This window comes from Budorcas taxicolor, chromosome 4, assembly GCF_023091745.1.
Source record: "Budorcas taxicolor isolate Tak-1 chromosome 4, Takin1.1, whole genome shotgun sequence".
NCBI classification, from domain to species: domain Eukaryota; kingdom Metazoa; phylum Chordata; class Mammalia; order Artiodactyla; family Bovidae; genus Budorcas; species Budorcas taxicolor.
Window position 1 is genome coordinate 102,832,039 of NC_068913.1, and position 27,382 is coordinate 102,859,420.

At 41.4% G+C, this 27,382-nt stretch overlaps 1 protein-coding gene across 1 annotated transcript in view; it reads right to left on the reverse strand.

Moving 5' to 3' along the window:
* The window catches only part of DGKI (diacylglycerol kinase iota), a 504,567-nt gene that overhangs the window by 125,476 nt on the left and 351,709 nt on the right, over positions 1-27,382 (reverse strand). The window contains exon 22 of the mRNA XM_052638497.1: positions 10,686-10,786. Coding sequence (XP_052494457.1) covers positions 10,686-10,786 — 101 coding nt within the window. The remainder of the gene's footprint in view (positions 1-10,685; positions 10,787-27,382) is intronic.

Below are 27,382 nucleotides of genomic sequence, written 5' to 3' on the forward strand. Positions count from 1 at the left end.
CCTGGGAAGGTAACAACAAAGCAGGCTAAGCTTTTCTATAAGCAGTGAGAATTAGTCATTATTTGCCTCCATGTGTGTTTGGGGCGGGGGGCAGTGGGTACACAGGATAAACCAACCAAAAGGAAAAATATTCCTTTGGGCAAGACTTAAGAATATACTTCTAAATGATGGGTCTCAAAATGGCAAGAACCTAACAGAAGAGATTAAGAAGAGGTGGCAAGAATACACAGAAGAACTATTCAAAAAAGCTCTTAGAGCCTGGGATAACCTTGATGGTGTGGTCACTCATCTATAGCCAGACATCGTGGAGCATGAAGTTAAGTGGGCTGTAGGAAGCATTATTACGAACAAAGCAAGTGGAGGCGACAGGATTACACCTATTTAAAATCCTAAAAGATGATGCTAATGTACTGCACTCAACATGACAGCAAATTTGGAAAACCCAGCAGTGGTCACAGGACTGGAAAAGGTCAGTTTTCACTGCAATCCTAAAGAAAGGCAATGCCAAAGAATGCTCAAACTACCATACAACTGTGCTCATTTCACATGCTAGCAAGGTAATGTTCAAAATCCTTCATGCTAGGCTTCAACAGTATGTGAACCGAGAACTTTCAGATGTACAAGCTGGATTTAGAAAAGGAAGAGGAACTTGAGATCAAATTGCCAACAATCACTGGATCATAGAAAAAGGAAGGGAATTCCTAAAAAAATATCGACTTCTGCTTCATTGACTATGCCAAAGCCTTTGACTGTGTGGATCACAACAAAATGAGGAAGGTTCTTAAAGAGATGTGAGTATCTGACCACCTTACCTGCCTCCTGAGAAACCTGTATGCAGGTCAAGAAGCCACAGTTAGAACTGGACATGGAACAACAGACTGGTTCCAAATTAGGAAATGAGTACGTCAAGGCTGTATATTGTCACCTTGCTTATTTAACTTATATGCAGAGTACCTCATGTAAAATGACAGGCTGGATGAATCACAAGTTGGAATCAAGATTGTCAGGAGAAATATCAACAACTTCATATATGCTAACACTCTAATGGCAGAAAGCAAAGAGGAACTAAAGAGCCTCTTGATGAAGGTGAAAGAGGAGAGTGAAAAAGCTGGCTTAAGACTTAACATTCAGAAAGCTAAGATCATGGCATCTGGTCCCATTACTTCATGACAAATAGAAGGGAGGAAAGTGGCAACAGTGACAGATTTTATATTCTTGGGCTCCAAAATCACTGTGGATGATGACTGTAGCCACAAAATTAAAACATGCTTGCTTCTTGGAAGGAAAAGTATGACAAACCTTGACAGTGTATTAAAAAGCAGAGACATCACTTTGCTGACAAAGGTGCATCCAGTCAAAGCTATGGTTTTTCCAGTGGTCATGTACAGATGTGACAGATGAACCATAGAGAAGGCTGGGCACCAAAGGATTGATGCTCTTGAACTGCGGTGTTGGAGAAGACTCTTGAGGGTCCCTTGGACAGCAAGGAGATCAAACCAATCAATTTTTAAGGAAATCAACTCTGAATATTCATTGGAAGGAATGATGCTGAAGGTCTAATACCTGGGTTACCTGATGGAAAGAGCCGACTCATTGGAAAACACTGTGATGCTGGGAAAGATTGAGGGCAGGAGAATGGGGTGACCGAGGATGAGATGGTTGGATGGCATCACTGACTCAGTGGACATGAGTTTGAGCAAACTCTGGGAGATAGTGAAAGACAGGGAAGCCTGGCGTGCTGCAGTCCATGGAGTTGCAAACCTCAGACACGACTTAGCAACTGAACAACAACAATAATATCAACACTTCAGGCTACTTCCTTGTCTAAGACCTAGCATCATTAGCATCTAATAAAGCAAAGCTCTGGAATCACTTCTTATTTTCTTGTAGACAAAGCAAGGCTTTGGATCATAAGGTTAGATAACGAAGGGGATTATATTAAAAATAAGATCATTATCCTTCAGTCTAATATCCCCCTGGCATTTGAGTCTTGTAAGACAAGGAGTACACTCATGTATAAGCCAAGAAGATCCCCAGAAACTGACAAATTGGGGTTTCGGTGCTTTCGAAAAGCCAAGGAGTTCAAGGTTCCAAATTTACCATATAGCTCGGCATTCTTCCCAGGCCACTCACTGTACAGCTCTTCAAGTGACTCTTTCAAACTCTTTTTTTCCTTGACCACTGACACACTTCCCTTCCCTACCATTAACTTGCTTGCTTCTTATGTCACTGAGAAAATAAAAGTAATCAGAATATAACTTCTTCCTCTTCTTGGTACCAAATCCCCCACCTACATGCCTCTGCACCTACTCCTCTGTCTTCCCTTGTATCCTCTGGGGGACTTGCCCCATCCCTCCACTGTGCACTGGACCCCATTTTTGGATACGCCAAGGCATCGCTCCTGTACCTGGCCCTCTCTCTCCTGATTCAAGTTCTCACTCTCTCCTGGACTGGCCCATGAGCACACACACCAGCCTATGGAGCTGAACTAGCTTACAAATCAGAAAACAAAACAAAAAAAGATCCTCCCTTGATTCCATATCCAGCCCCCCCTTCCATTTCTCCTTTCCATTTAAACAGTTCAGAAGGGTGATCTACATGGAAGCAATTCCTTTGCTCCCACTTGTACCTGAACCTACTCCATTCAGCTTCTTTCCTCTACAACCTCTTGTGAGGTTACTAATAACCACCCTTTACTCAAATCCAATGGCCAGTTCATAGCGCACATCACCTTCCACCTCCACAGAGCATTTGACACCATTGTCACTCTTCTTTTATAAAATAAAAGAATTTATTCCTCTCTTGGCCTTCAACTGACAAGCTCTCCAGTTTTTTTGGATTTTACTAGCTCACTCTGTGCTTCTTGGCTGCACTTGGGTCTTCTATGTCAGCCCCACCTCTATACACCAAGTTGAAAGTGAAAGTGCAAGTTGCTCAGTTGTCCGACTCTTTGCGACCCCATGGACTTTACAGTCCATGGAATTCTCCAGGCCAGAGTACTGGAGTGGTTAGCCTTTCCCTTCTCCAGGGGACTTTCCCAACCGAGGAATCAAACCCAGATCTCCTGCATTGCAGGTGGAGTCTTTACCAGCTGAGCCACAAGGGAAGCCCAAGAATACTGGGGTGGGTAGCCTATCCGTTCTCCAGCAGATCTTCCCGACCCAGGAATCAAACCAGGGTCTCCTGTGTTGCAGGCGGATTCTTTACCAACTGAGCTATTGCTGAGGTCAAAACCTCAGAGGCATCCTTGAATCACCCTTTCCTCCTACATGGTGCAGCTAAACCATCCTTTGATCTTACCAGCATTATCTCCAAAACAGACACCAATTCTGCTGCTTTAACTTCCCTCAACTTTCAGCATACATATCACTTAGAATGTCCTGTAGGTCTTGTATCTGGTGCCCTGAATTCTACTTCCACAATCCAGCAGTCAATTCTCCACTCAGCAGCTGGAACTATTCGGTATTAGTGCAGACATGTGAAACTCCTTCTCAAATAATTCCTGGACCTTCTCATTACATTCTGAATAACACCCGAAGCCTCTCCATAGCCAACAAGCCCCCTCCGTGGGCCAGCGCTTTCTTACAACTTCAAAACCACTTCATACCTTTCTCTACTCAACTAACGAGATACCAGCCACATGGATTTCCGTGTACCTTAAATAGTCCAAAGGTGTTGGCATCACAGGACCTTAGCACTGGCTACTCCCTCTGCCCAGAAACACTCTTCCCTCACATACTCTGGTGTGCTTCAACCTTTACTTTCAAGTCTCTGCTTAAATGCCACCTTTTCAGCAAGTCCCTCCCTGATCACCTTAGCAAAAACAGGATGCTATATCACTTTCTCTATTTCCCCTGATAGAATTTACTGATGTATTATACAATTTATTCACTTATCTGTCTCTCAAATGGAGTATAAGCCATATGAGGGCAGGCACTTTTCAGTATCCCCATCATCTGAAATATGGTAAGTAGCCAATAAACATTGGGTTGGCCAAACTGTTCTTTTGGGGTTTTGCCTTAAGATCTTACAGAAAAACCTAAGTGACTTTTCAGCCAATCCAATACAAGCTGAACTTATGAACGGATGATTTATTTGGGGGGCGGGGCGGGGTTGAGGAAGATTCAGAAACAGAAACTTGTACAACAAACCAGAGTCTGGTCACTTAAGAGAATATCAGTTTAAATACAAAAAAAGCATTTGAGACAGTGCTGCTAAAGATTTAAAAACAAATATGCTATTAAAAAATATTTTATAAAAGAAAATAACTACTCCTGAAAAAAAATAAGAAGCATGGTGATTAAATAGGTATCAGAATGTCAGACCCTTAGACATTTTCCTTAAGTTTTTTGGACCTCAGTTTCTGTATACATGTGCTTCCCTGGTGGCTGAGATGGTAAAGAATCTGCCTGCAGTGCAAGAGACCTGGGTTTGATCCCTGGGTCAAGAGGGAAGATCCCCTGGAGAAGGGAATGGCTACCAACTCTAGTATCCTTGCCTGGAGAACTCCATGGACAGAGGAGCCTGGTGGGCTATACAGTCCATGGGGTTGCAAAGAGCTGGACACAACTGAGCAACTAACACACACAGAGACACTTTTTATTAAGGGTAAATAGAAGATACAGACAGGAGATAGGGTAGAACAGTAAAGGAAACTAAACACAGAGCTCTTGAGTAAATTTCAACTCATGAAAATAGAAATAAGCATAAACACTGGCAAAGGAATGGACGGTGTCCTTCAGGGGACAGACTAACATCATTTAACTCCTCAGACAGATTGCAAAATGGAACATCTACATCCACCAAATGGAGGTCTAATCTCCACTGAACAAGCCTGTTGTCACCTTGTTAAATGAGGGGGAAAGATTCAATTTTAGATGAAGCAATCGATAGGGGGGAAAATCCATGTTCTTAGCAAACTCAAAGCAAAATGCACAACGCATTTTGACACTTGCAATCACTACAATGAATGATGTTGGAGCTTTAAAAACTTTCCTAAGTAAACACATTGGGAGGAAAAATTTTCAGTCCTGTGTAATTTCTATAGGGCTAAACATTTATTATGATACAGTATGTTCTGAGGAAATATGGAGTTTAACCACTGCATTTAGGAGATAAGACAACTGAAGCCTAAAGAAGGTGAATGCATTGCCCAAGGTTACTCAACTAATTATTGGTTAGCCTGGCTTTTGTCATCCTTGCTTATATATTCCATCCCTTCCTGCAGTTATTTAAACGTTGTTTACTAAGGAAACAGACACATAGTGTTTCCATGGCTCTATCATAATCCTCATCTTATAAGGAAAAGCTCCTGCAAGTCAGGGATTATTTCTGCTTTTCTTTTTCCACCACTGTTTGCTCAGTGAAACCACTCAATACATGAGTACTGAATAAATGACACTGTAACATTACATGCCCTGATTTCATCTTTCAGTGCCTGGCATTTAGGGTGAGATCCAGCATGTAACTGGCACAAACGGATAGTTTTTGGAAGCATGGATGCATTGATTTGTGAATGGCTCCAGCATTTTGGCATGTTTAGCAAAGGCAAGTGAGTCAAACATAAAAACTGGAAACAATAAAAAAAATCCAACGATCCATATTCTCCTGTTTTGAAGATGAGTAAAGTATGGTGACTCACAAAGAATGGCACAGGGAATGGAAAAAGACAGGAACTTTACAGTGGAGAAACCTGGCCGATACAGCCTACCAGGACATCAGGTTGCCATCACGAGGCATGAAATGTGGGCATCAGGTGGTTACCATCACCAGACATGTTGTGTGGGCATCAGGTAACCCCTGATGTGATGGGGAAGAGTACTTTACCTCTGCAGGGTTCTTTCCAAAAACCTATGACTCTAACCTAATTATAAGTAAAACAACAGAGAAACCACAATAGGCGATACTGTGCAGGACACTGGCCTGTATTCCTCAAGACAAGCAACATCATGGGGGATGGGTGGGGAGGAAAGACAGAAACGGCCAGAGACCAGCGGTGCCTGGGGAGCCAAGCCAACCCGAGGCCCGTGGTACCCTGGATTAGACCCCAGAACAGGAAGCCCTGGGATTAGTTAACAGTAATAAAGCAGTATCAGTTTCTTCGACAAATACACTATGAAAATATAAAATGTTTAACAAGAAAAACTGGGTAAGAGGTACACAGGAATTCCTAGTACCATCCTTGTAACTTTTGTGTAAATCTGAAATTATTCAAAAGTAAAGTTTGTTTTTAAATATTCTGTGATGGAGAACAGTTGATGCACTTAAAAAAATGTATAGGGACTTAAGAGAGTTGGTAGATATCTGACCTGATCTCTAAATAAGGATTTCATCGGTAGAAATATCTGGCCATCACAGCCATCCCAAATAAAAGTAAATCAAATGGTTACTTATATTTTCTTTCTGTAATATATCCTAGTGTTTTCAATCCTCTTTTTGAAGTGAGTTGGAAGGTGGCAATGATGTGCGCAATTTGGTGAGAAGATACATAAAAACAGGGCAGCAGCTCTGAGCCTGACTTTCGGAGCTGTAGATTGAAGGGCAATGCCAGCAGTGTCTTTCATAACAGCAACCCCAACAATCAGAGTTACCATTTTGGGAAAACTTGCTAATGTTGCCAGGCTGTGCAGCATGGGCTTCATATATAACATTACATTTAACCCTCAGCACCCTATGAGGCTGCAATTATATTCTCATTTGAGAGATGAGAGATTTGGTCATCAGTAAAATTACTCTGTCAAGGTTGCAAGCAAGATGCAAACCCAAACATTTCAAGTCTTTTACTAAATCATTAAACAGAAGATGAGGAAAGTCCCTTAGGACAACTGCCTAAATATTTAACTAGCCATAATCATCAGTCAGATAATATACTGAGATATTATAACTATATAGATATACTAAATTGTAAATGGCCAGATAATACCCATTGTACTGGATGCTGTTTGTAAAAGGGTGGTTGAACATTGTATTTGATATACAAGAAATGTTAGCACCTTCAACCTTTATAGGCTACATCTGTTTTCAATTAGTTTCAAACTGGTTTTTACTTTTGTGTTTTAGGCCCATATGAATCATTGTGGCCATTCAAACATACAGAGGGAGCTGAAGCCAGAAGTAGAGTTTAGTCAGCTTATCAGAGACAGAGTTAGATCTTGGCCAGTATCAAGTTATTCTAAATACCAACCAACCTATATGCCATGTGTCAATGAAACTCTTTTTGTACTTAGAAATATGAGAAATTTTAAAAAAACTGATGTGAGAGTTGGACTGTGAAGAAGGCTGAGCGCCGAAGAATTGATGCTTTTGAACCATGGTGTTGGAGAAGACTCTTGAGAGTCCCTTGGACTGCAAGGAGATCCAACCAGTCCATTCTGAAGGAGATCAACCCTGGGATTTCTTTGGAAGGAATGATGCTAAAGCTGAAACTCCAGTACTTTGGCCACCTCACCAATGAAGAGTTGACTCATTGGAAAAGACTCTGATGCTGGGAGAGATTGGGGGCAGGAGAAGAAGGGGACGACCGAGGATGAGATGGCTGGATGGCATCACTGACTCGATGGATGCGAGTCTGAGTGAACTCTGGGGGTTGGTGATGGACAGGGAGGCCTGGCGTGCTGCGATTCATGGGGTCGCAAAGAGTCGGACACGACTGAGCGACTGAACTGAACTGAACTGATTACCCTTTGCCTAGACTACATGATTATATGCTTTATTAGGACTCATTTATATACTTCATTCAGATTATGGGAGTGAGTTTCTGCTAGAATTATTATAGCCTTACATTAAGAATTTTTTTTTTTAAGATGGCCACTTTCTTTTTATTTTAATTAAAGTTGAATAGAATTTCTTCTCTTGGACATCATAACCATTATCTTGAGGATTAATAATTCATAAATCCAGGGTAAAAGACTTTAACTGTTATAAGTAAGCCTGAAATTTATCAACAAGGGCAGAGGGAGAGACTGGCAAAAAACTCTACCTCTCTGTATTGTTATATTTTAGAGGAGAAGCTGCCAGGTCAGTTGGGCCTAATGGAAGGGGGATAGGAAGTATTTAAAATATATAGCCAATTTTCTCTATGCCAAAATAAACATAGTCATTAAAAGGGCTGCCATTCTATGATTATCATGGAGTCCTGCCTTACAGAGAGAAGCAAGGCTTTGTAAGACACAAACATCTGAGTTTATAATCTAATATGAATAATAAGCCAGACACATGAGCAAGATTCTATTAAACAGTAAAGGCAAACAGCCACATGCTATCTGGATGAATCACTTGATGTATAATCAAAAAAGAGAACTAATTTTTTAAACCAGTAATGCAGGACTGCTCTAGTTTAGACTTGGATGTTGACAATAAATGAACAACCAAAGTGGGATTCACCCATTTTGTTCTTCTGGGATGCAGGTCAGAGCACCTTCCTAGAGTGCCTTTTATCTCATATGTGTTTTCTGCATTTCATTTTATTAATGCTTCTGAAATCACCTATTTTGGTATGTACTGCGCATTTGGATTTGAACTGGTTTTTCCCCTTTGTACTCAATTTGAACTGTTGGTCTTTCAACGCATCTGTAGTCTCTTGCAAGTTGGAGCCAGGGAAAAAGGGTGAGAGTGAATAAGAATAAATTCACAAACCCCCAAGGACAAACTTCCCTGAACAACTGCAACTGAGAAGCATCATCACCACTTATTAAAAACAGAATGACTGAGCTGGTCACTTTTACTTCTAATATGGTGTTTTCCTCAAATCTTTAGAATGAGATAATGCTTTAATTCCCTCTTTGAATGTTTCTTTGTTCTTTGGGGTCCCAAGATATGGCTGAATTTATTGGGCTTATATTTATACCACGTCACCTCCTCCAATTTCAGATCAAAAGTTCCCTCACAGAGATGTTTTATCACATAAGAGATGATGAGTAGAGCACTTGCCAGGAAATGTCATCTTGTAAAAACTCAAGTCACAATCACTTCTGGCAATAGTGGACAGATAATGCCCCAGAAAAGACAGATCATTGGAATCCACAGATAAGCCTCAAATCTCATTTCGGTCAAAAAGTTCAAATATTTCCCCACTCCCAACTGACTCTCCTCAGGATTCTTCGGAAGCTGCAAAACACTTCTGGCTTGAGATCCAGGATCTTTCTGATTTTTCAAACCTAAGCTATTTGTTTAGAAGTTTGTAAGAAAAAGAACATAAAACACCATTCTTGATCATTAGTAGCCTCTAAAAGTCAGTTTAATTTACACTGTAGCCACACATTCCATTGCAAACAAATAGGTCCACCACCTTACAGGTTAACCTAGATTTTGCACTACCCTGTAATCTCATTTACATTAGAAAATACAATGTGCCATTGGCAGAAGGGGGAATGCAGAAGTCCAGGGAATTGCTCCTCCTTCACCTCCAAGCATTCTTACTAAAGGGAACAAGAGAGAAGGATGGAGTGAGAAGACTGGGGAGAAGCTAAAGGGTACTGACATTTACAGAAGGGATGAAGAGGGTTGAAGAAGATGAAGAAGCAGTGAGGGGATGAGAGAGAAACGCCACACGGGATGCCCTGGTAGGTCCAGTGTCTGGACTATGGGGGCTGGGGGGTGGCGGTGTGGATCCATGCTCTTTGCCTCATCCGGATCTCAAAGTCCCTGCCCACCCTGAGACTGTCCTGGATTTTGGGACTTCCCTCCCATACACCACACTCCTGATTATAAGTTCAAGAATCAAAGCTCAGAAATGTGCCCCCTACTCCATTCCTGCCAGTTTTAACTATCTGTATCTTCTACACCTGCAGGTAGGTCCACACTTGGAGATAGTTTTAGTTCATAAATCTCTGGTTCTACATGACACTTCTTTCTGCTGGCATCCCTGTCTGTGCCCTTGGATACTGGCCCTCATCTTCTCAAACTTTATGGAACTTGACTATCAGCCCCCACAGTTAAGAAGGAACCCAGAACCCTAATATCTAACACGCCTATAGTCTTAACTGCTTCTGGTCAACCCTCCCCAATTACTTCATATATCATATGCAGATACGGATCTAAAATAGTGACTAGAATGTAATAAATGTCCAATAAATATGAAATGATGAACAAAGTGAACTAATTAAAGAAGCATATGGAAAATACAAACATTGAGAAGGAATTCATACACTGACTCAATTAAAGATTTCAGAAATACTGGCACCTCATCACTGACTCATTTTACCCTGACATTTACAGTGCTGTGGATCTTTCTTAGATGTCATATAATCACATAACAGCTAGAAGTGAAGGAAGTGTCTTCACAGATAACTGTCACACCAGCATGAAGAATGAGGACAGTAATTGGTAACACAGTCTCCAAGAAGGGATGCATGCTGTCTTAAGATTTTCCTAGATGTTATTATACCATAGGGTATCACCAACTTTCTGCTTTTCCCATTTTATGTAAACCTGAGACTAAGCTGGTTAATAAACCAAGAGATCCTAACATAGCATCAAGAGCAGAACTACTTTATTCTAATTTCCTTTCCTAGTTCCATGTTCTTCAGCCTATATGGCATCACTTTGGGTTCACATGTTACTATGCTTCCCTACATTTCTTTAACCATGACTTCTGGACAGAGATGAATCTATCCATCAAAGCAAGGAGGACCAAAAGACTGAAAATGAGCTGATCCCATTACACCCCTTAGGCACTTCCAACTTACAGGCTTCCCGGAGTTTCTCTTTGTCGTAGTGGAAACCTTCATAGTCTTGTAAACTGATTTTGTTCACCCGGATCCTCAGGCGGTCTGGAACAGACTGGGGACTGCAAAACAAGAACCAAGAGGTCAGATATCAAGGAGAGCGTGGAACTGAGAGTCATAAGCCCCTTGCTGGACTAAAGGCAATACTGACTCTTTCTACGAAGAAAAAGAGTCAATACTCAAACCAGAATCATGGGTTCTTGACCAGAATACAGCAATTATCTGGAGAAATCTCTCTGGAAACCTCAGGTTTCTGGAATTTAGGTAATAACATGGGGATGAGCAGAAAATGCTTCTGGAGCCTTTGTTTTTGTTTTTTTACTACTAACTTAATAAAAACTCCAATAATATCATGTGTTCAGTTCCACAGTAAATTAGATGTAGCTAATCTGAAATGGTGAGAAGTGGTGTAGAGCTGGAAAGAACTGCTTTAGCAGAGATGCCCAGAATGGCTTGGCTCTGAGAAGATACAGAAAAACATGAACAGCATACCAACAAGCCAGAAAGCACAGGACTGAAAAAGAAAGGGCTCTGCACACCTCAACCCCCCTGAGAACATTTCTCAGTCAAAGCAAACTACAAATAAATGTTGCCTGTGATGATGCCACTGAGCACCCCCAAATGGAGAAAAAGTGTTAAAATAAGCACAAAATATATTCTTTAGGAAGAGACTGAAGTATTTCATCCATTTTAAAAGAATTCAATCCAAACTGGCTCAGAATAGATAGTGAACAATTAAAAGGGGGTCATACCAAACTTTCTAAAGCATCCTATTTACCCTCAGAACATTTTTACCTGGATTCTTTGGGTGTTTTTAACTCAGATTTTCAAAATGGTTTAATCATGGGCATCAGTTGAGTGAAATAATTTGATCTACATCATCACCACTATGGAATCGCACATTTCTTCGATAAATTAGTAGGACACAATCCCACTTGTCTTTGTGGCTTCTGCTATCTTGTATTATGGGATGAAGGTTCCCACTGACTAAAGCAGAAAGAAGAGCATCAGTCCTCAGTTCACCTCAGGAAGGGAGGGACTGGAAGGAGAAGAAAAAAGGAGGGAAAATATAGACAGAAAGAAAAAAGGGAAGAAGAGAGGAGGAAGGGGAGGGAGAGGGAAGAAAGAGGAAAAAGATGGATAGAAGGACAGAGTGATGCTTTTAAAATATTGTCAGGATACCTCCACCCCTGCCTCACACACACACACCACACACACACATGCATCCACACATACACAATTTCACTGCAACTCTGAAAGAAGGAGAAATAATTTCATTCTCTTGTCTAAAAATTCCTTTTAGGGAAAAGTATAATAACTCCCTCCATACAGATTCTAACTTAACGAGTACTGATGAATAAAACTGACATGAATATTTAAGTTGGGATGGGAGATGTGGTTTGAAGCACATTTGTGAATATGCAGAACAGACCTTTTGTATCACGCATCCCCATGTCACCATCTACAGAGAGGGCGCCTGAGGTTCAGGAACATGAAGTGAGTTTAAGGTCACAGAGCTACTGAGTGACAGAGCTGGGAGCAGAGTCTTGGATTCTTTACTCATCCCCTTCATGCTCCTTCTATTATATGATGCCAAGGATCACAAAGATTGACAGCCAAGCCCTAGAGCCTGGATTAGCAGAGTCAGATGATCCGTACGTGGTGCTCAGACTCTGGTTAATGAATAATCGACAGTGGGGTGGTTAACTAAACCTTTGGTACTAACAGGAAAATGCAGGACAAATAGTACAAACGAGCATCTTCATTTAGAAGAAAGTCTGACTACAACATATTGTTAAGTGAAAAAAAAAGTCATGGAAACTTATATATGGCATAATCTCTTCCATGTGAACTACTGAATTCAGGGTTTTACAGAGAAGGATCTGAAGAAAAGGTCCAATAGGCTGTCTGAGATGGTTACCTCTACCTGGTGGGATTTTGGGGATTATTTTTTACTCAGTATTGTCATTTTTAGAAAAATAATATTAATATAATTATTTTAAAAGTACATTAATATGTGAATAGATGGTAGTTCAAGGCATGAGTTAAAGGAAGGATTATATTAATGTTAGGTGTTAGTGTTACACAGATAGGAAGGAATCAACAAAGTGACCACACAATGTTCACACCAGATGCTCATTTTGAAATTAAGAGGGGCCTGATCTTTTTTTTTGGCTTCAGGACACAGCATATAAGATAGTTCCTCGACCAGGGATCAAACCCGTGCCCCTGCAGTGGAAACATCAAGTCCTAACCACTGGACCACCAGGGAAGTCCTAAGAAGGGCTTGATCTTTTTAATGTCGAGTTCACCTTAATGAACTGCAAAAATTATAGTTAGCAAGTATTCAGCAGATAAGAGGGAAGATGGAAGCATAGTATATGGCGGCTCAACATACTCTGTAACAGGAGAAGAGAGAGGGCAGAGGTTGAAGAGTTCCATCAAAATGTTTTTCGAGACTGCTTTTGGGGCTAGTGGCTGCGAGCTCCAGTCCTCTCCAAGGGTCTGAGATGTCGAGTCAGGAGCTGGGCCACCACAACAGCTGCGGAGCGGGAGATGGGATCCAGAGAGGAACTGCGGAGCAGTCCCGCAGCCCTCCTCCAGGGGGCTCCCCATGGGCTAACCGGTGTGAGCCACCTTTCTCAAAGGCCAGCAGTATCTGCTCTCTGCCCATACACTTCTGCCTCCCAGGTGCTCATCCAAACCCACTGATTCCCACCACACACTACTGTCCCACCAATCTTATAGAACTTTCCAGATCCCAAACGAATTCTCAAATATTCTCTCACTTCATCTCCAGAATGGAGACCCCCACTAACCACTGGACATACTGTTTTTCCCATTTCCTACACATTCACTCTCCTACTATCATCTCCCATCTTCTCTCAGCACCCACACCACCTCCCACCTTTCCAAAAGCAGCAGCCTCTTAACTGGGGAACCTGGCTTAACTCCAGCCTCTGACTAGGGTTCCTGGAGTCTGGGCTGCTATCAAATGGTGCCTCAGATCAGGTCAAATGTTCATCAGCAGAGGAATGGATAAAGAAGGTGTGGTAGATATATACAACATTACTCAGCCATAAAAAGGAACAAAACTGGGTAATTTGTAAAGACCTAGAAACTATCACACAGAGTGAAATCAGAGAAAAACAAATATTCTATATTAACACATAGATGTAGAATCTGAAAAAATTTGGTATAAATGATCTTATTTACAAAGCAGAAATAGAGAGACAGATGTAGAGAATAAATGCATGGATACCAAGTGGGAAAGAGGGTGGGTGGGTGAAATTGAGAGATTAGAATTGACATATATACCATATTGATACTATGTATAAAATAGGACACCAATGAGAACATACTGCATAGCACAGGGAACTCTACCTAATATTCTGTGGTGACCTAAATGGGAAAGAAATTCAAAAAGAGGGGATACACACACACACACACACACACACACACACACACACACACATACATGTATAGCTGATTACTTTGTTATACAGTGAAAATATAACATTTTTTCAACAGAGTAGAGATGGGAGACAGCTCAACCAAGTGGTTAAGAGCTCAGACCCCAACTTAGGTTGACTGGCTCAGAAGTCAAGTTCCAGTTACCGGTCAATCAGAAAACTGCGCTTCAGCTTCCTCGTGGGAAAGGTGGGGATAACAATAGCATGCACCTCACAGGGGTGTTCTGAGAATCGGTGAATCAATAAATACAGGCAATGTGCTTAGAAAAATGTCTGGCACATTATAAGCACATCTTATAAGCTATTATCGGTCTAATGGTGATTCTGAAGCTTGTTCTTTCAGGCGAGGTTCTGGCTAATAAACACGAGCGCCTGCTGCAGACAAGCACAGAAAGGAGACCAGGGCACACACGGGAACTCCCCAGACACGTCTAACACGCTGCTGGGCTTCCCCGGGGGCAAACTGTCTAGCCTGGCTGGTGTCCTGACTGTCCCGGATCTTCTCGCACTTGGTATTTTACAGGCCAAGTGATAACGTGAAAATAAACGACTAGAACACGGGGCGAGAAAAGTGCACAGAGAGGAAATGAAAGTCAAGTAATTCGTTTATGTCCTTTGACGTCAAAATATATCGTGTCCCATTAACGGCTGACCGGAGGTGGAAGATGACAAAGCTGTTCCTTGGACTCTGGGGAACAGCACTGCCATTAGTTTTCTAAAATTAAAGTTTGCCAAGAAAGTTAGTAGAGCAGAGAAGAGACTAACAACCTGGTAACAACAGATGTGCCTCTGTGCCAACATCTGCCTGAAGTTCCTCCAGGACTAATGTAAGCTCTGTATCAAGGGTTCCAACCCTGACTTCCAAGGAACCCCTCAAGGTCCCTGCAGAGGATTCAGCAATCACTGACCGTCCTCTAAAATGGGGACAATGGCCTCAGGCCATTGCCTTCTCGCTGATTTCCTCTGAAACATCAAGAATGAGCTCCTTGTGTAGACTGGAAGTTGATGCTCTGAACTTAAGTCACAAATATCCTTGTTATGACTTTCTCAACAACCATAATGAGAGCGCCTCTCATTGCTAAAGTCACCAGTAGGGGCCTCCAAGAACTCCAGACCGCACCTTCCCCCTCCACTTGCACATACCCTGAGATGCTGGCGAGAGGGCTGGGGAGAGGTGGACTGCCACGAAGACAACTCCCTGAACACAACTTTCATCTCATTCTCATTGCTACCTGCTCTCCTGCAGTTCCTGTCAATAGATTTTTAAAACAGACTCTTCAAAAACTTTCAATCCGTTAGGGTTAAATTCCTCCCTTGTGTCTCCAAGCTTCTTCATCCTCTCAGTCAATTTCCTTACGAACCCCTGTCTCTCAGGCTGGTAACAGACTCCTCTCATCCCAACCTCCTATGTACAGACACCCCTCGTGGACAGAAGGGATGAGCTGGGTGCTTCTGTTCCTACTTCCAGACAACTGACACCATATAATCTTGTCTATTCTGAAGGAGATCAGCCCTGGGTGTTCTTTGCAGGGAATGATGCTAAAGCTGAAGCTCCAGTACTTTGGCCACCTCATGCAAAGAGTTGACTCATTGGAAAAGACTCTGATGCTGAGAGGGATTGGGGGCAGGAGGAAAAGGGGAAAACAGAGGATGAGATGGCTGGATAGCATCACCGACTCGAAGGACGTGGGTTTGAGTGAACTCACCAACTCGTGGGAGTTGGTGATGGACAGGGAGGCTTGGCATGCTGTGATTCATGGGGTCGCAAAGAGTCGGACACAACTGAGCGACTGAACTGAACTGAACTGAATCTTGTCTTCTCATTTGGAACAGGAATCACCTGAGAGTTTTATCACCTAATATTAAGACAGTAAAACACAGTGCATAAAGAAGGACATAGAATCAGAAAAATCTTAGGTCCAATCTGAATGCTGGCAACTAGTATACATTTGACATTGAGAGCTCTGAAGTTACCTTCTCTAAACCATTTTCTGATCTAAAAAATGAGCATTGAATGAGGAGCTGTGTGTAAGACAGTTAGCACATTCCTGGTAAATAAGTATTCAACATAATGTTTCATTGTTGTTTTGTTACTATTAACAGCATACTAATGCTCCTTCCATTTCCACAGGCCCTTTTTTTCTGTTTAATTTAGTCCTGAATAATATCATAGAAGAAATCAGAGTCATAACTCCAAATAGCAGTTAATAGATCTCTAACCTTTGCAGGGTGCAAGTCTGTTTATGCAGGTTGGGAGACAAGGTTCATCAGAGTTACAAGCCTATCTGCTGGATGAGAATGCAAGTGGGGACTATGAATGTTTGCAAGATATTCTACTAAAAGACAGTAAGGATATAAATCCTAATTCACATTACAAAGTGAAAGTGAAGTTGCTCAGTTGTGTCCGACTCTTTGTGACCCCATGGACTGTAGCCTACCAGGCTCCTCTGTCCATGAGATTTTCCAGGCAAGAGTACTGGAGTGGGTTGCCATTTCCTTCTCCAGAGGAGCTTCCCGACCCAGGGATTGAACCCCAGTCTCCTGCATTGTAGGCAGGCGCTTTACTATCTGAGCCACCGGGGAAGTCACATTACAAAGGACAGCCTTAAAGCTGTAAAATGATTCTATATTTTGTACCTTGCAATGTCCTGTTTCAACATTTCCTAAACATTTCATGTGGACAGAGGAGCCTGGTGGGCCATAGTCCATAGGGTCACAAAGGACTGGACACAGCTGAAGCAACTTAGCACACACATACACAAGACTCACTCAAAGGCCCGGTTACATTGTAATTCATCATGGAAACCAATGAGTCTACACAGTGTGTGGTTTATGGTAGCAGTATAATGAACTATAATTTAACTGGGCCTATGTTACTCACGTAGAAAGAGTTTTCGTTTGCAAGGCAGAAAAGCCTCACAGCTCTGCCTGCCTTTCTCTCTTGAAGCCTGATGTAATAATGAGGAGGAGGAGGAGGGGAGGAGGAAGAGGAGGGAGGAAAGAGAAGAGGAAGGAGGAGCGGGGAGAAGCAGCAGTAGTGACAGGAGTAGTGTGCACGTGCTAAGTTGCTCGGTTGCGGTGGTGGTGGTCGCTCAGTCGTGTCCAGCTCTTTGCAACCCCATGGCCTGTAGCCCACCAGGCTTCTCTGTCCATGAGACTCTCCAGGCAAGAATACTGCAGTGGGATGCCAAGCCCTCCTCCAGGGGATCTTCCTGATCCAGGGATTGAACGCATATCTCTTGCGTCTCCTGCACTGGCAGGCGTGTTCTTTACCACTAGTGCGGAGAATCCCAGGGACAGAGGAGCCTAATGGGCTGCTGTCGATGAGGTCGCACAGAGTTGGACACGACTGAAGTGACTCAGCAGCAGCAGCCGCCACCTGGGAAGCCAGAGCAGATGATTCAATTTCTTTCAAGAAAGTGAATGTGAGATTCTATTCAGTCATAACACAGATAGGACAAAGGATGTTTTTAACTAATCTTTAACAGAATCCTGGAGAAGGAAAAGGCAACCTACTCCGGTATTCTTGCCTAGAAAATCCCATGGATGGAGAAGCTTGGTTACAGTCCATAGGGTCGCAAAGAGTCAGACACAACTGAGCGACTTCACTTGCACTTTTCACTTTAACAGAATCCATTTGAATCGGCTCAGCTCTTGTTTGATGAATGGACTTTGATTAAGATATTAACTTCCAGTGTGAATTCCTGACATGAAAGACTATTTCTTCCTCCCCACGGCGGCTCCAGCACCAAAAATAGAGTCAGTCTCTGTTGTTTACAATAACTGATTTTGAACAAATAAATGAGCGAATCGCAAGAAAGGCAAATCCTTCTGGGATTCTGAACAGCCCTGAGGCTTAAGCACAGTTCGGAATCAGACCATCTGTGAGATGCTCACTCCAGAATTTTGTCTCCAGAAGCCCCAGGCAAACCCTGCTTTGGCTGTCCATGTCTGTCACTGGCTCTCTAGCTTTGGAGGTAAATCCATGCTGGGTTATGCTTTCTCACTCCCTCACATCTTATTTCTAGTGGGATCTATACAAACCAAGAGGGCAGAACACACAAATAAAGAGAATGTCCCCACCAGAAAGGCACGTAAACCACTTCAAGGCTGCTTGTTCTTTAAATAATGGTGAACCAGAAGCATTCACTACCACATCCTCTTGTTGTCTATCAAGCTGGGCCTTATTTAATATACTCAATGGCCTTGCCTTTAGCCACTTCCTAGAATTTGCCTGTTTATCTGAGAACATATCCAAACCATGACTGATAATAACTTATCCAAGTGGGCCTCTGTATATTGAGCAGTAAAACCAAATCAAGTCAAAGCTTCTGAACAGAGATTTAAAATGGACTTTTGACACCTGCCGAGTTCAGAGAGAGTGCTAATAATTCAGTTGTTTCCCGCCTAGAGTACAGAACAATAAGTCAGGACTGGGAAATAAATTGTGAAAGGGTTTTTGAATTTGGAATCAAGGATAAACCAAAATCACATTAGCAGCAATCATGACTTCCTGCTGTCTGACATGTTTTTCTGGAGAAAGTCCCTTTATAGGTTGTTAATTCTTTTTTGATAGGAGTTGACTAAGTTCTTGGCTCCTTAAGACATCCATTTGTGAGGTGGCTCATATAACATGTCATAGCTTACAAATTATTTGAGATAGCTAGCCTTCCAGACCCCAACAAGATAATGAAATTAAAGCATTATGGGGTTGGGAGAGATGTTAGATCTCATCTAATTCAATATCTGGTTTAGATTGCTGTAAGCCTTTGTCAATTCTTCCTAAAGAATATAAACCTCTCTCTCCATGTTTCTGTTTATTGACCTTTCTTATGCTATTTGGGTCAGAATTGGATATTAAGTCACTGAGGTAATCAGCCACTGGCACTAATGGCAAAGATATGTAAACTTTAAGCATGAAAGCTAGACACATATCAAAGAAACGTGTGCTGCCTTCATGGCTGATACCTTACAAACAGGCTGCAAGTACCAGAGATCAAAGCATTTTTATGCCACTGGTTGAAACAACTTCATTTTAAAATTTTCTTGATATCTTTAAATGCACATTTTCATGCTTCCACTGAAACTGTAATACATTTCTAAGCTTCTGAAGTTGTAATCAGTGAATATGCAATAGAGTAAAATTAGCATTATTAGGTTCCTGGCATTTTAAAGAGCAGAGAACAAACTAGTAGTGGTTTTAGTCCGTGGCATTGCAAAGCATCTAGACCAGTGCAGCGGTTTCATCATTTCTGCTGAAAGGAAAAAGAAACAGGCCAACAGCTTTGATCAGTAGGTCAGATCCTCCTCACCACCCATTTGCTTTTGAGGCAATGACTGCCACAGATGCTAAGGGTTCTAATTAGCGCTCAGTCATCTAATGCTGAGATTGTATGTGGAACCACTGCACATAAACTTAATGTTACAACTCCTCGGTACCAGAGACACAGATTTATTTAAGTCATAAATGCTCAAACTCTCCTCTGCATATGATCACACAGTCTCCTCACTTTCCCTTTATTCATGCATTTTAAATTCCCTTCTAACCTCTCACCCTAATTCCCCCTTCAGCAGCATTTCACTCTGTGGTTAACTCTCTGCTCCCTGAAGCTCTTTGCTCTTGGATTTCAATAGAAAAAACTCTCCTGGTTTCCCAAGTAAATTTCTGCCTGCTCCTTCTCCCTCCTCTAAATGTCTTGCAAATACATACGCTTCTGGTGTGTGCGTGCACACGTGATCAGTTGTGTCCAGCTCTTTGCAGCCCCACAGACTGTAGCCCTCCAGACTCCTCTGTCCATGGACTTTTTCAAGCAAGAACACTGGAGTGGGTTGCCACTTCTTACTCCAGGGGATATTCCCGACCCAGGGATGGAACCCACATCTCCTGTGCCTCCTGCATTTGCAAGCAGATTCTTTACTGCTAGCGCCACCTGGGAAGCCTCCTATGCTTCTCTGTGCTGGGCTGTCACCAGTCGTGTCAGACTCTTTGACCACACAGACTGTAGCTCACCAGGCTCCTCTGTCCATGGGGATTCCCCAGGCAAGAATACTGGGGTGGGTTGCCATGCCTCCTCCAGGGGATCTTCCCAACACAGGGATCAAACCCAGGTCTCCTGCAACGCAAGTGGATTCTTTACCAGCTGAGCTCTCTGAAAGTGAAAGTTGCTCAGTTGTGTCCGACTCTTTGTGACTCCATGGACTATACAGTCCATGGAATTCTCCAGGCCAGATTACTGGAGTGGATAGCCTTTCCCTTCTCCAGGGGATCTTCCCAACCCAGGGATCGAACCAGGGTCTCCTGCAGTACAGGCAGATTCTTTACCAGCTGAGCTCTCTACCCCTCCACTGAAACCCTCACAGACCAAGACCAGACTGCTATTATCCTGTGACTAGACAACCTATGCTCTTGTACCCATTCATGCCCTTATCACACTGTACAGGCAGCAGTTAGCGTGAAATGCCAATGTGATCATGATATGATGGTTTTGTTACCTTCCCTTGTACTCTGTACAAAATAAATAAGCTAAAAGGATATACTGCAGAGCATAGGGAATACAGCCAATAATTTATAATAACTACAAATGGAAAAAATCTATAAAAATTCTGCATCAATACATTGTACACCTGAAGTGAATATAACACTGTAAATCTCAATAAAAAAAGAACAGAATGCCCAGCTCTCTCTCTATATCTAACTTTACATCTCTCACAGTACGTATTAAATATGAGGCTTTCAGCACCTAAGTTACTGCTTCTCATCTAGACTTGCTAATTTTGCAATGAGAAACAAGATTTTTCATGGTTAACAGACTGTGTTATTCATTCCACTGAATCATGTGTGATGCATATGATGCATCGTTATCCAGAATGGGGACCACTCAATAGAATTTGGTTCAAAGGAAAAATCAGTTCCCATTACTACACCCAACAAACAGGAAATAACTGCAGTGCTCACGTTTCTCATCATTGCTGTGCTCTCCCCATGCATGGAGTTGATTCTCTGGGTGTCTCTGGTTAATACCAGTGGAGAATTTCTACTTGTGATAAGACACCATCTATATAGGTAAGAACTATGAAAGTAGAATCTCCTTACCTGATATTTGCTGAACTGGCAACCAGGGATGACAACCTTTGGGGGTAAAAAGTCTTTTAGGAGTTTTAGAACTTAAGTTCCCACTTACACTCTTTTTATACTATTTTATGCTTAAAAATATGGGAGTATATGAAGAGGAGAAAACTATCACGATGAAAGGCAAATAAACAAATACCGCAGAAAATAAAGAGGGGTTTAGGATGGGGAACACACATACACCCATGGCTTATTCACGTCAATGTATGGCAAAAAACACTACAATATCAGCCTCCAATTAAAATAAATAAATAAATTTTTTTAAAAAGAGGGATGGAAATCAGAGAGAGAGGGGGAACATACATATTTGTTCAGTTCAGTTGCTCAGTCGTGTCCGACTCTTTGCAACCCCATGAATTGCAGCACGCCAGGCCTCCCTGTCCATCACCAACTCTGGAGTTCACTCAAACTCACATCCATCGAGTCAGTGATGCCATCCAGCCATCTTATCCTCCGTCATCCCCTTCTCCTCCTGCCCTCAATCCCTCCCAGCATCAGAGTCTTTTCCAAAGAGTCAACTCTTCGCATGAGGTGGCCAAAGTACTGGAGTTTCAGCTTCAGCATCATTCCCTCCAAAGAAATCCCAGGTAGAACTTTATAAATTCAAATGGCTGAGATGAAGAACAGCTTGTAACAGGAGTAAAGAACTCAAGCCATCTCATCACGCCCAGCCAAAAGCATTTACACTTAATGAAATAATTCCACGTAATGAAGGTCTTGTATTTAAAAGTGACTAAAGATTCTATCATAAAACGCTAATCTGAGCTACTCTGAGTACTCTAGCCTTCAAAAGCATAGAGAATTATTTTGCTGTTCTGATTGTAGAGGACCAACAATCACTATCTCCAATGAAGCAAGGAATCATTGGGCTTGAACCAATGAGACTGAGACACACTAAGATAATGTTACTCCCAGGTCATTCAAATGGCTTCAGATCGCATGTGCTCCAACATGAAGCATTTTTCTTTTTAGTTCAGGTTTCAATGTTGATATAGCAAACAAAGAAAACCTTATATGCGTCTGCTATTTAAATGGCAAAAATCTTCCCTTGGGTTTGTAATCACTAACTGTTGTTAATATGCTGCTCTTAGTTGCAACTGATGACAAAGCACTTTCTTTCCTAGAAAATAGTGTGGAGTAAGGAATGGGAGTTAAGTAGTCCAAAAAGTATCATTTCACAGAAGAAAACATTTCTAGCCTTTCACAAATATCCTGAAAGACACTGAAAGCAGGCTTAAAGCCTAACATATTTGGTCATCCTCTAGTAACTAAGCACTCTGATGATTCAAGTGGAGGTATCGGCGTGGGTGTTTGTGTAACATCAAAACAACTTTTTACCAAAAAGAAAAAATCCTAGCATGTTTATAATATTTATAATTTAAATATTTAATATTTAACATTTAATTCACCTAAAAACTATAGAAAAAGAACAAGAATTTAAAACTGTTTATAAGGGGGAAAAAAGCAATGGCCAAACATGCATAAAGCAAAAACGGAGTGAAAATAAACATAACCATCTACTGTGGTAACTCTAATTAATGTAACTCTAATTTGAGGAAGGGTTGGCTGCATGAATTACAAGATGTGTTCTTATTGAAAAGTTATCATGCAAACTGTGTGGAAGGAGCTCTGCATCCCTAGGAAGCAGGCTCAGTAAGCAGAGGATTCCATGTTTTATTTCATATCAAGAAAATAAAAAGTATTAGCCTTACAATAAATGGCATTGCCTAAGACACACTTCCTTAAATGGTGTTAGCCTTCTATAGAAAACATCCATGACATACATTTTCTTGAAATCTGGATATCAGAGAAAGGATGTTTGCAAAGTCATTTTTTTTTAATAGGTAGTATTTCACTGTGCTACGTTTTGACTCATTTTTCCCCCAGGTTGACTACGGCTTCTGAAAGTCTGCAATACTCACTCAGCAGGGTTGCACTGGGCTCAGGAGAGAGACATGGCTTCATAACCCTTCTATCCACCAAGCTACAGCTGGCAGAAAGCTAAGCCCCCCACTTGTGACACAGATGGGTCCCCGCTCCCCCGTGTGTCCTTGTCAGAAATCCAAGAAAGAATTGGAAAATCCTTAAAATCCAGCTCTCCAATCCAGCAAATTCAGCCAACTAGGGAGAAACTTTTCACCACCTTTCTCTAATTTCTGATCCAACAACTAAAGAAATTTTTTTCTTGGAATCATTTTTTCTGATGGCATAAGAACAGACAGACTAAAGACATATTGCTAGAACAGAACTTGGAAAGGTCAGAGAACAATTCTATGACTACCACAATTACTCATCAATACAGACAATTTTTGTAAAGTTTGACAGTAAACTTGGGGAGAAAAAAGTTCCTTGAGATAAACTTTTAGTGTGTAGACAAATTACTTGTATGATGATGATGAACATGAAAATAACTGCTACCAGTACTAAAAGAGAATAAGAAAAGAGAGGGAAAAAGGTTTCTGTTGAGAAATAATTGGGGTACTTTGCCGGACCAGTTTATTCTGTCCTCTCACTTATCACATTAAAGTACCAGATGGGCCAGTGTTTTGGCCAAAAAGTTAATTTGGACTTTCCTGTAAGATGTCACAGAAAAATGCAAATGAACTTTTTGACCAACCCGATAGATCGAGCCTTTACTGAAGGCAGTATCCTAACATACTCATAAACTAAGAACCTTTCTTCAAGGAAATGTGTAATTGTTTTACTTCATCTAGGAAACAAAACATCATCTGACCAAAAGACTTATTTATGCCCCAATAAGAGGACATAAGTCACTTGAAAGCAGTAAAGCCTAAGTGATTAACTAAGAAAAATAAAATAATTATAGCATTCTGTAATATAAAGCTGAAAAGTTTTGGCCTTTTTGTTCCATTTGTAATTCTAACTCCACATTCATTTTAATCAAATATCTTAGCTGCAAATTTTGGAACATGCTGAATTCTTTTTAGAATTCCATTTTCTGACACAAAATGTGTGACACAAAAGTTCTACGGATTAATTAAATCTAGCATCAAGAAGTATTTTCTTTTTTTGTCTTTTAAAATATACTCTTTTTTCATTTCATATAAGCATTTCAGGGTATCATGACAGATGAGAAAAACTCAACTGCATTCGTATAATTCAACTGAAACTCTCACAAATGAAATACACATTGCATTTCATTACCACCCCAGCAAAGCAACCTGAAATAAATACCCTCTTGCAACACTCAATGCAAACGTCCAGATTTCTTTGTTACTGATATGTTCTTCATACTCCATGGCAGAATATAATAGAGTTATCACAGCAGTACTGGAGTAAAAACTGAGATGTTTCTTTTTTTTCTCTGAATGCAGCAATTTTATGACTAACTTCAGAGTTGTATTGGTATATCTAAAGATATAACTATTTTCTAAAAGTATTTAACTTTATTTTTTATTACATTAATGCCTTAGGAATTCAGATCTGAGCAAAAAATTTAAAGTTCCTTTGTGCTGTGCTCAGTCGTGCTGGGTTCTTTGCAACCCTGCGGACTGTAGACCACCAGGCTCCTCAGTCCATGGGATTTTCCAGGCAAGAATGCTGGAGTGGGTTGCTATTTCAACTTCTCCAGTGGATCTTCCCTGAATCTGCATCTTCTGCACTGGCAGGAATATTCTTTACCACTGTGACATCTGAAAGTGAAAGTCACTCAGTGTGTCTGACTCTCTGCGAACCCCCACAGACTATACAGTCCATGGAATTCTCCACGCCAGAATGCTGGAGTGGGTAGCTTTTCCCTTCTCCAGGGGATCTTCCCAACCCAGGGGTCGAAGCCAGGTCTCCCACATTGCAGGCGGATACTGTGCCATCTAGAAAGCCCCAAATGCTGGGGATGTTGGGAGAAATCACAGGTGTGCTAAATTTCAATCGGTGTTTCTCCTCTTTTAGAAAATATACCAGAAGCTCTTCAAAAACCTTATTTGAGGGGAGGGTGCTTCATGGCTTGTAGGAATCTTAGTTCATATTGTAATCCATTTTAATTTACAAAAAATAAATTTTGGCCTAGAGAGGTCACTGACCTTATCAAAGGAGAAGCTTCCCTGGTGGCTTAGATGGTAAAGAAACTGCCTGCAATGCCGCGTACCCCGGTTTGCATACCCAGGTTTGATCCCTGGGTCAGGAAGATCCCTTGGAGAAGGAAATGGCAACCCACTCTAATACTCTTGCCTGGAAAATTACAGTTAATTAATACTTACAATATGCTATAACTAAAAAAGCAATGTCCTTTAGCCTCTTAGACAGTTTACTTAAAAAAAAAAAGATTTTAAAGAATTAAATGATCAATATATGTAAAATACACAAAGTTCAGCCTTCATGTAGTTGGTGACAGAAGAAAACTCCTAAAATTTATTCAAATTTTTCTAGTACAGTGTTATGGGCTAGATTGTGTACCCCAAAAATCACACATTGAAGTCCTAACCTTACTACTGAAAAAAGTGACTGCATTTGAAGATAAAGTCTTTAAAGATGAACCGAGTTAAAATGAGGACATATGAATGAAATCTAATTCAGTCTGACTGGTGTCCTTATAAGAAGATTAGGAGATGGACAGACAGGGAGGAAAGACAGTGTGAAGATCCAGAGAGATGGCTATCTATAAGCCAAGGAAAGGCCTCAGAAGCAAGTAGCCTTTCCAGCATCTCGATGTCAGACTTCCAGCTTTCAGGTCAACAAGGAAATAAATTTCTGTTTCAGCCTCTGTATCTGGGCACTCTGTTATGGCAGCCCTAGCAAAGTAATACAGTTGCCTATCGAAAAGATGCACTAGGAAAAATAACACAGTTTGTTTTAATCCTAAAATTGTGGCTGAAGAATGGGAGAAGTCTAATTATTCACTTTCCGAAATTTGTGACTTGGAAATTTCTCCTGGCTTAATGTCACTGTTGGGATGATCAGATCTTAATTTCTGCTTCTTTTCCTCAAAGCCAGAGTATGTGGAATAATATTTAAAAATTCGTTGTTGTGTTTATTGGACTAATGTTACCTCTAGCCTCAGGCTTTTTCATTTTTAATTTTCTAAAATTTAATTTGATTAAACAAACACAACTCATGAATTTTCCTCCCCAAAAGACTGTACCCAAACCTTCCCGAGGGCTTCCCAGGTGGCTCAGTGGTAAAGAGTTCATCTGACAAGGCAGGAGACACCGATTCCATCCCTGGGTTGGGAAGATCCCCTGGGGTAGGGAATGGAACTGGCTTCAGTATCCTTGCCTGGAAAATTCCATGGACAGAGGAGCCTGGCAGGCTGCAGTCCGTGGGGTCGCAAAGAGTCAGACACGACTGAAAACCTCCCTCTTTATCTTGAAGCTCACTGGGCCCCAGGCCCTGCCCCTTGTACAAACACCTGAGTTAAGTATCAGCTTCACTTTTGTTGCTGTTGCTGTTTTTCTTCTTTTGAAGTGACCTTTTATTATACAAGAAGTGCTGACTTGCAAGACTGTTTCTACACCTACGCAGCCATGAATAATGCATCTGTAAATTTTAAAAGCAGTGAGATATAACTTTAAATGTTGAGGGAGTCCTAATACCCCTTTACGTAATTACAGCAGATGCTGGAGCCACGATCACCTTTGCCGAGAGCACACTGGCACCATCCGTCCCCTGAGGATGTGAGCAGGACCCGCCCCTACAAGTCTCTTTTGCAGACTCAACACCATTACAAACAAGCCGAAAAGACTCTCCACCTTCTTTAGCTGTGCGAGAATTTATTTTTAACTGGGGTTTGTCATTCTGACATTTTTCATATAATAACACAAACTTCAAACCTGCAATCCTAGAGATTCACACATTTGAAACACTCAAAATTGAGTCCTAACGTGTTATCTCTGAGGTTTTCTTAAAAGGGGGAGTTTATATAGTATGATTTGATTAAAACTCAGAAGTTACATATATAAAAATGTACACACACAAGAAAATGACCAGAAGTGATATCAACAGCACAATTCAGTGCCTTAAGCGTCACCCTCAAACAGCCCTGGATGTTACCTTTTATGACTTATAGCACCTGATCTTGGGCAAGTTTCCCAACATTTCTT